The sequence below is a fragment of the Pseudorca crassidens genome, chromosome 5, assembly GCF_039906515.1.
Source record: "Pseudorca crassidens isolate mPseCra1 chromosome 5, mPseCra1.hap1, whole genome shotgun sequence".
Taxonomy (NCBI): Eukaryota; Metazoa; Chordata; class Mammalia; order Artiodactyla; family Delphinidae; genus Pseudorca; species Pseudorca crassidens.
Window position 1 is genome coordinate 7,002,247 of NC_090300.1, and position 12,884 is coordinate 7,015,130.

The following is a 12,884-nucleotide window of genomic DNA, read 5'->3' on the forward strand; positions in this document are numbered from 1 at the left end:
GAAGGGAAGTCCTGTGCTCGCTTTCCTTTCCCCACATGTAGAACACTCCACTTTCTTTCTTTTTAAGCTGTTTGGACTTTGTTTCCTCCTTTGACGCCGTGACCCCCTCGGTGGCTCCAGAGGGAACCTCCTGTGCTTCCCTCCTCTGCACAGAGCACTGGCTGACACCTGCCCTGTGTCCCGGGCAACCCCGAAGCAGCCCCGCGATGCCTGTCCACTCAGAGCGTTTAACTACAGTTTAAAACTCAAGAGCTCGTTGCAGGAAAATAGCACTAAATAATATGAAATACTAGAGTCCTGTAGGAATAGGAACCGAAGTGCACAATGAACACTATAGGAGTGGGAATAGGAACAGAAATGTATATTAATGCTATAAGAATATTAACAGTTTAGCATAGTGTAGTAATACTAAAGTGCTATAGGAATAGGAATGGGAATGTACTATTAATGCTATAGTAATGGTAACAGTTTAGTGTACTAATACTAAAGTGCTATAGGAATAGGGACAGGAATATACTATTAATGCTATAGTAATGGTAACAGTTTAGTACAGTGTACTAATACTAAAATGCTATAGGAATAGGGACAGGAATATACTATTAATGCTATAGTAATGGTAACAGTTTAGTACAGTGTACTAATACTAAAGTGCTACAGGAATAGGGACAGGAATATACTATTGATGCTATAGTAATGGTAACAGTTTAGTATAGTGTAGTGATACTCAATTACTATAGATAGTACTTTAGTACTTTCCTACAGTAGAAAGAAAACAGTACTAAATAACAAAATCAGTACTAAATTTCGTGGTGGTAACAATATTTTTTAAGCCTTAATGAGATGTTTTTCCTCTTTCTGGATGCTTTCCGCTTCACACACAATACTTTCTGCAGTTCTGATGCCTGTTCAATTGAAAATTTGAAAACAAAGATATTTTTTAAGTGTTGGTGTAGCAAGAACATAACTAGGATAAAAAGGACACGAAACGCTTTTGCCACATTCGTATTCATGCTGTGTTTGAATGTCAGTACTGTCAGTCAGGATTCCTCTGGTTGCAAGGGGCAGAAACCTGCCTGGACCTGGCTTCTGCGGACGTGGGCACCATCTTGCTCAGGAAGGGTTGAGGGGGCCACAGGGACACAGCTGGGCCTCAGGGAGAGCTGAAGGCAGGGCTCTGAGGCCACAGCATTCTCTCGTCACCCCAAGTTCTCCGTGAATGTCAGGTGCATCCTCTGTCTCACCTTCAGACCGACTTTGGCCGTGTGGCTAAAAGGCATGGCGTCAGACAGTTTGAGAGTTTTAGTTTCTGATCAATTCTGCCACCAGAGCTGGAATATGTAACCTACCCCAAAAAGGGCACCACGTCAGCCCCTCCCAGGTCTTGGCCCACCGCGGCCAAAGGTGGAGCACTGTGGTTGGCCCAGCCGGAGGCAAGTTCCTTGTCCGCTGCAGAATATTCCAGAGCAGCATCCCAGGAGGATGAGGCCGTGTCCACAAGATGGGAGGGGAGTTAATGGCAGCTCAGTTTCTAAGAACGAGAGGTCTAGACAGTCAGTACTACAGGTGTGATCCGCACTCTCCCTTTAGGGGGTCTCAGAACCTGATTCTCTCTCTCACAACCCAGCTGCACAGTTGAAGGGGACAGAACAGAGGGCTTGTGGCTGGTGACCCTTGAAATGTTCATCAGTAGCAAGAACGCATTTTCCTAGTAATTAATCCTCATCTCTTCTACCAGATGCCAGTTCAGCAATCTCATACCGTGAGATTCAACTTTCATTCATTTTATCTTATTCACTTATTCAGAGCATATATTTCTTTTTTAGTGTTTTTTTATTTATTTTTGGCTACGTTGGGTCTTCGTTGCAGTGTGCGGGCTTCTCATTGCGGTGGCTTCTCTTGTTGCGGAGCACAGGCTCTAGGTGCACGGGCTTCAGTAGTTGTGGCATGCGGGCTCAGTAGTTATGGCTCATGGGCTGTAGAGCACAGGCTCAGTAGTTGTGGTGCACAGGCATAGTTGCTCTGCAGCATGTGGGATCTTCCCGGACCAGGGCTCGAACCCGTATCCCCTGCATTGGCAGGCAGGTTCTCATCCCCTGCGCCACCAGGGAAGCCCCGCATATATTTCTTGAGGGCCTATTTTGTATCGGACACTCTGCTCATGTGGAAGATATAAAAATGACCAAGACATAGTCCCTGCCACAAAGAGGTTACAGTCTAGTGGGAAAGGCAGCCTTGGAAACGTGTGGTGAACACATGTGATGACCATCAAGGTATGAATTCAGTGCTGCAGGATTCGATGTGGAGACAGAGAGGGAATGGACGCATATATCAACCCATATGGTAAACACAGTCCACATGCTTCCTCTTCTCCGATCAGTTATTAGCGTCAGGACGTTCCTTCCCTCATCCAATGGATTGTGTTTACCCAGCACTTTCATTCGCATCCTCTTCACACCTCAGAATCATCAGCCATATGAAGCAGGTAACGCAAGCATTATCCTCCTCATTTTGCACGTGAAGAAATCACGATCCCACGGCGAGTCCACGACAGCACTGGCCCCCAAACCCATGCCTAGGTCTCCAGTACAAGGCCAGAGCCACCGTGCTGCACTGTCTACTGCTGGATACAGAAACCCTTCTGGAAAAAGAAACCTCGTCCTGATCTGTCCCCAGCGACACGCAGAAGGACTCTGACCCACGTTCAGCAGCCATCTGGGTCATCATCTGCGCGTGGCCTTCAACACTCTGCCCTCCGTCGGTGCCTCTGGTCTCTGACCCCCACCAAGTCTCCATCCCCATCCCCATATGAGGTCAGGCCTGTCTGCTGCTCTCGGATCTCACTGATACAGTGATGAGAAAGGACTCAGCGCTGACCAAGGAAAAGTCACACATAAGATGTGAATATGGATTCCATTCTCCAGAGCGGTGTGTCTAAGACTGCAAAGTGTCCATCAGTCATCTGCAGTTGCATCTCGTCCCAGTGCAGATGTGATGGAGCAGGTTTGACATAGGACCCAAATTTTCTATTTCTAGCAAAGCTCCCAGTGATGCTGAGGCTGCTGGTCCGCAGACCACACTTGGAGAAGAAAGGATCTGGATTGAGGACGCTAACGCATCTCAGCCGCTCTTGGGAAAGACAGCAAGTCACTCGGCTGGTGCTTTCTTAAAAAACTTGAGATGGAAAATAGACACGTGACCTTGAATAAAATATTAGTATAAAGACATGTTTATAGGAGGAACCCTGAGATGAAAATTAAAAGGTCTTGTAAACTTATGTGTATCACGCAGCCCACCTCTGCTTCACTTTCCCTGAGTTGAAAGTAACATATCACCTCCAGCTAATTAATGCATGTGATGTTGTTTGGAACAAAACCTGATGGAAAATGCAGGTTATAACCCATGGTATTTTTCTTGTCTTTTTCTCTATAGGAGATGTCAGTGAAAAAAAGGGTCCGGAATGATTACTAACCCATGACTCCCAACAGTATGACAGGTATCTGTTTTATTTTCTTTACTTTGTGTGTTTCCATTTTTGTTCCACCCAAAGAGAAATATAGGCTTCCTAAAAGACCAACCTAAGAGTCTTAGCAACAGTTATTTCCCAGCCAATGAGTGTTATTAAATGCAAATATAGCCATACTCTGGTTTCTTTTCAGCTCGTATAAATCTTTCGCCTTCTACTAAAGATTTCTGTGGAGAGGCGGGGCGGGGGGGGAAATGCAAATATATCCTGTGACTACGTCCCAACAAATGTGCTTCCAGCTTTTTCGGAAGCCTTGAGATGCATCATCACCAGGAACATGATGGGAGGAAATGAGAATTCACAGTGAAATCCTAGTTTCCAGCCTTCCCAAGGTTACCCTGTCACACCCAATGCTTTTACCTGCCACATTCATTCAGATCAGTATAAGAAATGGCTCTATGTACTCAGTGACCACTGAGTTCAGACATCTTCCTGATGGAATATTCAGCAGCAGAGTCAGAATGGAATATGATGAGGGCACATAAGCTAAAGTGAGCTAGAAAGCAAGGGACAGAGGCGAGACAGAATGCCCCCTGAGGAACAGAAGGTTGCAATAGCACGGATTCTCTGTTCAACGCACAGAGCTGGGGTTACAAACTCACAGGCCCCAGGGGCCAGATAGATAACACCCATGCCCCAAACAGCTGGCTGTCAGGAAAAACAAACCAGACAGGAGAACCAGGCAACAAGCAGGGAGGGAACCCAGTGTGTCCAGAGATTTCAAATTTTCAAGAGAAGCTGGAAGCCAGATTTGGGATGAAATATCCCCATTTCTATTTGGGTTTTTTTGGAGGGGTGTTTTTGGCCGCGCTGCACGGCATGCGGGATCTTAGTTCCCTGACTAGGGATCAACCCCTTGCCCTCTGCAGTGGAAGCACAGAGTCCTAACCACTGGACTGCCAGGGAATTCCCCAAAATATCCCCATTTCTAAATGCAAGCAATTAACATATAAAACTATCAAGGATTCATGGGCCAGTCAAAATACGTCTTCTGACTAGAATCAACCGTGGGCTCTCAGTTTATAACCACACCTTCCAGCCCAACCCCAAGCCTAGGACTGTCGTTTGGTTACCATGGCAGCAGGGCAGGTACCCATAGACCTCAGCCTTCTGCAAGTTTACAAGCCTTAACGTAATGACCATAACCTTACATCTCCCAGAATCACTGCCCTGTCTCTCGACCCATTGATACTCGAGTTCCTGGTGCAGCAAAAAGATAGAGCACCTGAACAAACTGGAATGATTCACACCCGTAGGATAGCCTCGGAATCCCATCTTATCTTCCCATCTTATTTCTCAGTAACAGGCACCAAAACACACCCTCCCCCATTTCTGTGTCACTGCCAACTTGACCATTGTAGCTCGGAAAGCCATGGACCATACATAAACAAATAGGCGTGGCTGTATCTCAATAAAACTTTATTTACAAAACAGGCAGCAGGCCAGCTTTGGCCCGAAGACTGTAGTTTGCTGACTCTTATGCTAGGGGTCAGGATAGTCTTATTGTTGAGCAGAATCCCCAGGCCAAATCAGCTCATCTCCAGGACAGAGCTAGAAATCCAGGCTCACTCTAAGACGGTTCTGTATTAAGCCAGCTTTCAGCCCATCTGCGGATGCGGGATGCTTTCCCTGTGGGCTGGGCTGGAACCAGCTGCCCCACCTCCCCGTGTAGGAGGTTGCTTTTGCTTCCCAGCATTTGCTTCATAGCATAGAAACTAACAGCAATTCTATTTTCAAAAGAAATCTACTCCACACATGCATATGCTCAGTCTATGTTAATGGGCTCAGCTGAGAAAATCATTGCTTTAGACTCCCTTGTTTGTGGATGAAATAAAACAGTGTCCTTTTCCCTCTGTCTTTTCCTGTGGTCTCAAGCTGCATGTTTATTTTAAGAAACCTAAAAGGAGACCATAATAAAGCTGTAAGTCATCAGAACTAAGTGCTTGCTTTAAAAGCATAACTTAAAGGGCAAATATGCATATTCTTTTTGAAACACATAATATGCAAATATGCATATTTTCTTTTTGAAACACATAATGGGTACTATTACTGTTATGCAATACAGGAAATCAATTAACCTTTATGAAAAGAAAACCAATTTTTAAATGAACAGGAGTAAGAACATTGAATGTGTTTTGCCAAAACCCAGCAGACAAGCATTTTCAGATTAAAACAACGCCTTCAGCCACTTATGAAATTTCTGTATTTTGCATTAACTCAAATGGAGAATGGTTTATTTTCTGGGGCTATTTAATATCCACTGCAGTGGAGTCAAGTCCTGCTAAAATGTTCTCGTTGCTCTACCTTAACCTAATTTGACATTAGGATTGTATGAAATCGCTCACCGAAAATACTGATTCTTAGAGGAAAGGAAGGAAGTGCCTTGATACCGTATTTTATTGGTTGGGATTAAGCACGGCTTCCTAGGGAATCTTTGGGGGACTCTGCTAACATTTATGTCATTATAATGAGCTCCACTTTGCAGAAAATCATGATTCGTCGCATAGGGGGGTTTGTTCTAAGATATGAATACCTAAAATTTTAAATACCCAAATGAGAGGCTTTTAGCCTTGACTGAAAAGGGAACTAAGAACTCGGACCCGTCTAAATGTGCCTGGAGAGGCAGAAACAGGGCTCTGTTACGTTACCCCTCACCTGGTTCTAGGGAGTTAGGATGTGACATAAAGTCACCCCCGTGATGAGCCTGCTGTGTAAATAACATAGACCTCACTCAGCAGTGTGACCTGCGCCTCTTCTCCGTGACCTGCTTGTTCATCTAACTTCCCAACCACGACCTTTGCCTTCTCCTTTTTCTCGCTCAAGGCATTATATTCAGTGTGTCCCAGGGGCCAGGGGAGGAGTGTCTGCATGATGGGAAAGACCGGAGCGTTCTGTAGGTGTCCCAGTGTTTTCACTGTGCGATCCTCAGGTTGTTTGCGTGCTTGTTTCGTGTGTGTGTTTGTTTCTTCATTTTTTTAAATGGCGGTATAGTTCTTTTACAATGTTGTGTTAGTTTCTGCTGTACAACAAAGCGAAGCAACTGTTTGTATACATATATCCCCTCCCTCTTGGATCTTCCTCCCTTCCCCTCCCCCCGGCCCACCCACAGAGCACCAAGCTGATCTCCCTGTGCTATATAGCAGGTTCCCACTAGCTATCTGTTTCACACATGGTAGTGTACATATGTCTAATCCTAATCTCCCAATTCATCCCACCACCCCCGGCCCTCCCTGTGTCCACACGTCCATTTTCTACATCTGCGTCTCTATTCCTGCCCTGCAAATTGGTTCACCGGTACCAGTTTTCTAGATTCCACATATATGCGTTAATATACGGTATTTGTTTTTCTCTTTCTGACTTACTTCACCCTGTATGACAGGCTCTAGGTCCATCCACGTCTCTACAAATGACCCATTTTCATTCCTTTTTTCAAAAAGGAAAGAAAGCAAATTTGCCGTTGGTGGTAGGAGGTCATGACGGGGAGGGTTCTTTATCCTTCCCAACGTCTTGTATAGGTGGGAGGTCGGAGGCCACAGAAAAGGCAGTAGATGGGGGCACGCGCCCCACTCTGAACAATATAGAAGAATCTGATTTAGATGCTTTGTATCAAAGCCCCTTGTCCTGATTTCTTAAGCATGATGAAATTTACATTTCTCACTACGCCTGAGGTTGAAATTGTTTTGCATGTCTATTGGCCACTTGTATTTTTTTTCTTCATCCGTAACTTCCTTGCTTGTTCATATATAGCGTCCAGTTGCCCGTTGCGGGTTTTATATTTTTCTCATTATGTGTAGAAGCAATTTATTACGTATTCAAGATAATAACAAAGCAAGCCACCTAATGTCTCTAGAGGTTGACTTCCTTGTCAGTTAAAGGAGAAAGTGAGAAATTCTCCCTCTACTTTGAAGATTAGGTCGCACCTCAGATGTGAACATTTGTAAATCACGTTTTCATAAAGTCGGGCATGGGTACATTGAAGGCTGGGTGTAGACAAAAAGGGCACCCTGGAGAAAGGTTTTTTTTGTGTTTTCGGACTATCCTAATGTATAGGTTTTTCAGAGTCAAACAAATCACCTAAGCTGGGGAAGCTCGTGTTTTATTGTAAAGCCCACGTCATTTTCAAAGGTGGCCTTCCTAGTGTTCCTGAGGCTTTTCAACCCCTCCTTATGACTGCTGCCTTCCTTCCTTCAGAGATAGAACCACAGTTGTGCTCTTGTTCTACAACCTATGGAGAATATCTCCTCACGAGGCCAGAGCTTGCTCACAGCCAGATAATGACGCCACTCAAAGGTAATGAATGTTGGGCTTCCCTGGTGGCGCAGTGCTCTAGAGTCCGCCTGCCGATGCAGGGTACACGGGTTCGTGCCCCGGTCCGGGAAGATCCCACATGCCGCGGAGCGGCTGGGCCCGTGAGCCATGGCCGCTGAGCCTGCGCGTCCGGAGCCTGTGCTCCGCCACGGGAGGGGCCACAACAGTGAGAGGCCCGCGTACCGCAAAAAAAAAAAAAAAGATAATGAATGTTAACGGCTTGCGTGTTGTTAGCATTTCCCATCAAAAATGCTCTTCTAAAATGGGATTCTGTTCACAGCTACTTAGTGACCCATCAAACCCGTGTTAGGCTTTTAATATACTATTATCATAAATAATGTTATAATGAACCACAGTGTACATAATGTGACACCTCTCTGATTATTTCCTCAGGATAAATTCTACGAAGTAAAAAAAACAAAACTGCTGGGTCAAAGGGACTGAACATCTTTCAAAGCCTTTTCTGTTGCCAAATCGTAACCAGGTTACTGGACCAATCAGCACTGCAGTGTCCATTTAATCCCATATCCTCTAACTTTGGAGTTTTGTAGTAGTTTAATTTTGAGAAAGGCAGTTAATTTGGCAAAGTTTTATCACAGTTTTTATCAAAGTTTTTCAAAACTTTACATTTTTCTTATTGATAATAGATTTGACTACACACACACAGTTGGCAACTTAAATGTCTTCTTTGTAACTTACCTGTGCAATGAACTTTTCTACTGTACTATTAGTCTTTTTCTTATGATTCATATATTAAGGATTTAATTCACTATCATAAATGTTACAAACTTTTTCCCATTTTAGTATACGTCTCTCCTTTTTGTTTATAGCAATATTTGACCTTTTTAAAAATTTTTCTTCTCTTGAAGTAATTCCATACTAACAGAAAGGTTGCAAGATGAGTTCAAAGAATACCCAAAGTCCTCAAATGTTGACCTTTTATCACATTTGCTTAATTCTTTCCCCTCTCTCTTTCTATCTCTACATATATAATTTTTATTTGGTACCATTTACAGATAAGCTTGTGAACATGATGCTATGGCATTCTTGACATACAGAAATTTTTAATTTAGATATAGTGAGCTCTCTGGAGATGTCATTTTAGGATTCCTGTCTTTGTTTTCCAGCTGAGAACGGGGCTCAGTGGGTCCTTGGGATGAGTTAACACTTCTGTGCCAACACGTAGTTCTTTTCACTTAGACACAGGGATGACTGGTTAAGAGGGAAGGTTGTCTCAACAAACACCTTTTCTGCACCAACGACAGACACCCCCATGGTACCCTTGCCCTAGCCTGGGGGGGAAGGGAGGGGAAACCCGACAGTGCTGGCTGTCCTTCCTTCCCTCCTGCCAAAGTCAGGAAAGCCACGCCCAGGTCTGTGTACTGGTCACCTGGCAAGGGACATAACACAGAAGCCAGATGTGGCTCTGCTCCCTTTCCCCACGTTGCTCCAGAAACCAGGAGCTTGGATCGTTGATTTATATACTCCTGGCATAATTACTCTGAAAAGGCATCTGGAGGCTTATTTCACTTTGTTCCGAATTCCTGTTTCCCCAGTTGTGGCCAAAAATAAAACGTGGCCTTGGATTCCATAGAGCCAGCTGTGCATATTACAGTGTGGCCACAAATAGTTTTGGAGAAAGAAAAATACCGACTTGCCCAAAGAGCTAGCTCTACTCTCGGTGGAGCCAATCACAGAAGGGAACTTGGCTTTTATTTCTTGGGTATCTAACCACCTGAAGCAATGGGGGCCTCTTTGCTCCCTCCTCTGCATGGTGCCACTTCTCAAAGTAACCAAGATCTCACTGCAAGTCAGCTAGAAAGGAAAGACCAGGCTTCCCCCAAATGCCTGGAGGGCGAGAGGAAGGCTGCTGCAGACAGATCACACAGAGGACCTTTAAATTCCTCCCTAGATGTCTCTCTCCATCACTCCTGAGGTAACTGCAGAAACCCCAGGTCGCCTCCTGGCTCTGGAGGCTGCAGACCCCGCCCACTCCTGTCAGGAGCCCCGCCCTCTGCCACTCCCTCCTCCCTCCCCGTCTCCACCTGTTCATTCCCCTTGGAGGTGGTGGCCCGTCGCTCTGTCTCTCCCGTCTGCATCCCCCTGTAAGGCTCTGCTCAGCAAAATAAACAGATCTTCCTTTCTAAGGAACTCATCTTAGAAAGCAAAGGAAGGGAGAACCATAATTGCTTATCATTGTACATTTTCCCCCATCGCACACAAATTAGAAGAGTGAAAGTCCCTGAACGGGGTCCGGTCTGGGGAAGAGAGGAGACCAGCATCTCAGTTCAAGATTTCCTCCAGTGTCCACCATACAGGGGAAAATCAAGAAAACCACACACACAGAAAAGAGAATTTCTGTGCAGCTAACACGTCACCCTTTTCTTTAACACGAAAGCAAATACAGAAGGAACAGTGATACTTTCTACAATACGAATGGGTAAAGGAAGCCAGACCTGGCAACATCTACCTAAGGAAGAGCTGGCCTTCTGGACTCTGTCTCTGTCCCTCTCCCATCCCTCACCTCGTTAACTTCCTGAACTTCTCCTGGAAGAGAAACTTCCTGCTGAAAAACATGGGGCCTTCGGACAAAGACCAAATTCATGATATCTCACCAAATTCAGCCAGATTCGTGAAAATCTTCCCTCAAAACTCCTGGGGATGCGAAGACATTTGCTTCTAGACCAGCTTCACCTTCCAAATCTGAGCTGCAGCCAGGTGGCCAGGAAGGTGACATGTCAAAAAAAAAAACAAAGAACAAACAGGGCTTTTGGGACTTCCCTGGTGGCGCAGTGGTTAAGGGTCCACCTGCCAATGCAGGGGACATGGGTTCGAGCCCTGGTCCGGGAAGATCCCACATGCTGCGGAGCAACTAAGCTCGTGCACCACAACTACTGAGCCTGCGCTCTAGAGCCCGCAAGTCACAGCCACTGAGCCCACGTGCCACAACTGCTGAAGCCCGCGTGCCTAGAGCCCGTGCTCTGCAACAAGAAGCCACCGCAGTGAGAAGCCCACGCACCTCAACGAAGAGTAGCCCCCGCTCGCCGCAACTAGAGAAAGCCCGCGCGCAGCAACAAAGACCCAATGAAGCCATAAATTAATTAATTAACTAATTAATTTTTTTTAAGTTTGAAAGGAAAAACAGGGCTTTATAGAGTGAAAGGTGGGAACACGAGAGTGAAGAAAAAAATTGTCATACAGAGTGAAGTAAATCCGAAAGAGAAAAACAAATATCATACATTAACGTATATATGTGGAATCTGGAAAAATGGCGCAGATGAACCGCTTTGCAGGGCAGAAATAGAGACACAGGCGTAGAGAACAAATGTATGGACACCAAGGGGGGAAAGCGGGGCTGGGGGGATGAATGGGGAGATTGGGACTGACATGTATACACTAACATGTATAAAATAGGGAACTAATAAGAACCTGCTGTATAAAAGAAAGAAAGAAAAGAAAGGTATTTCCTTATCAACAACCCCTGTATCCCCCCAGAAGCCACCCTTTACAATATTTGGCCTCTCCTGGACCCCCACCCGGGGCCCCACTCCCTGCCCCTCCCCACCTCCATTGTCACCAGCATCACTACTGTCACCACCACCACCATCACCCCTCAGTATCCACCATCTCCACTCTTTTGAGCCCCCTTTAACCAAGAATTGCCCACAGCTCCCTATTCGGTCCGTGCTGACAGTCACAAATATCGACCCTAACCTGACAGGTTCTGTTATGTCAGGACAGATCTTCCTGTCTGTTCACCCAAGGTCCTTCAAAAGAACTGAAAGTCATTTTTCCCAACAGGAATTTAGTCCCTGATGAACATGTGATGGTATTGCGTTTGCAATGAGCCAAGCGTTTCTTCTCTGAGCCACCTCCACCTGTCCCCAACCCGCAACTGACAGTCCCGGGCTCGTGCTTTACCTCCCTTGACTTTTCTTTTACATCTTGGCCATCATGACATTCTCGCTCTGGAGTTTTCTGTGCTGTAGAAGGGAAACTAGTGTGGACGTCCAGCTCCCCAGCCTGTAGGATGCAGGTGCATCCCGTCATGGTGCTGATGCTGAGCTGAGAGACGTTTTCTCTAACCCTCACACTTCACACATCAGGAGGCAAAGGCGAGCACGGTGAAGTGACCTGCCCATGGTCACCAAGGTGGACCGTTAAGTGTTTGGACACTGTTCCCAAAGCATGGGAAACTGATTTTATTTTTTTTATTTATTTATTTTTTTGCGGTACGCGGGCCTCTCACTGTTGTGGCCTCTCCCGTTGCGGAGCACAGGCTCCGGACGCGCAGGCTCGGCGGCCATGGCTCACGGGCCCAGCCACTCCGCGGCATGTGGGATCTTCCCGGACCGGGGCACGAACCCTTGTCCCCTGCATCGGCAGGCGGACTCTCAACCACTGCGCCACCAGGGAAGCCCGGAAACTGATTTTAAATAGTGATCAGGTCTCGTTTTCTTTTTCTTTTTCTTTTTTTTTTCTTTTCAATTTTATTTCTATTACATTCCCATCACCATTGCTTTCTCTCTTTGGGGGGGCCATGCCACGTGGCATGTGGCATCTTAGTTCCCCGAACAGGGATGGAACCCGAGCCCCCTGCAGTGGAAGTGCAGAGTCTTAGCCATTTGACCACCAGGGAAGTCCCACCATTGCTTTCTAAGTATCGCTTTAAAATGCTGCTATACAGAGTCGCTTTAAAAGACATTTTTCTCACCGTACAACTTTCCAGAGGTCCAATCTTACAGAACTTTTGATTGCCCACCATTTTCTTTTGGGTATTAAAGATGACATGGGAGGAACAAAAGATAAGCTAACCGTGGGGTTTCCATTACATTACTGAGGACTTACGTTCTTAACTGAAGCTCTTAGTCTTTTTTGCTCAGCAGTGTGTATATAACAATCTCCAAGGAAGCTGGATTCAGCGGGCTTCCTTTTGGGGGGAGGACCTACCCTTGTTCTGCTCTGATTTGCCTGCACGTTCCAGTCACCCTGGGAGCTTTGTAAAATCCCAGTGCCCGTGGCACCCCAGACCAGCTAACTCAGAATCTCTAGG

General features: G+C 45.9%; 1 protein-coding gene and 1 non-coding gene across 8 annotated transcripts in view; both read left to right on the forward strand.

The window, feature by feature from the left end:
• Positions 1-12,884, forward strand: part of THRB (thyroid hormone receptor beta) — a 386,891-nt gene that overhangs the window by 281,176 nt on the left and 92,831 nt on the right. For all 7 annotated transcript variants that reach the window (XM_067737346.1, XM_067737348.1, XM_067737345.1 and 4 more), the window contains one exon: positions 3,430-3,493. In XM_067737346.1, the coding sequence (XP_067593447.1) occupies positions 3,472-3,493 (22 nt within the window). In that variant the 5' untranslated portion in view covers positions 3,430-3,471. The remainder of the gene's footprint in view (positions 1-3,429; positions 3,494-12,884) is intronic.
• Positions 3,637-3,747, forward strand: LOC137225644 (U5 spliceosomal RNA). Its single transcript, XR_010943950.1, has one exon. It is a non-coding gene; the product is annotated as a U5 spliceosomal RNA (small nuclear RNA).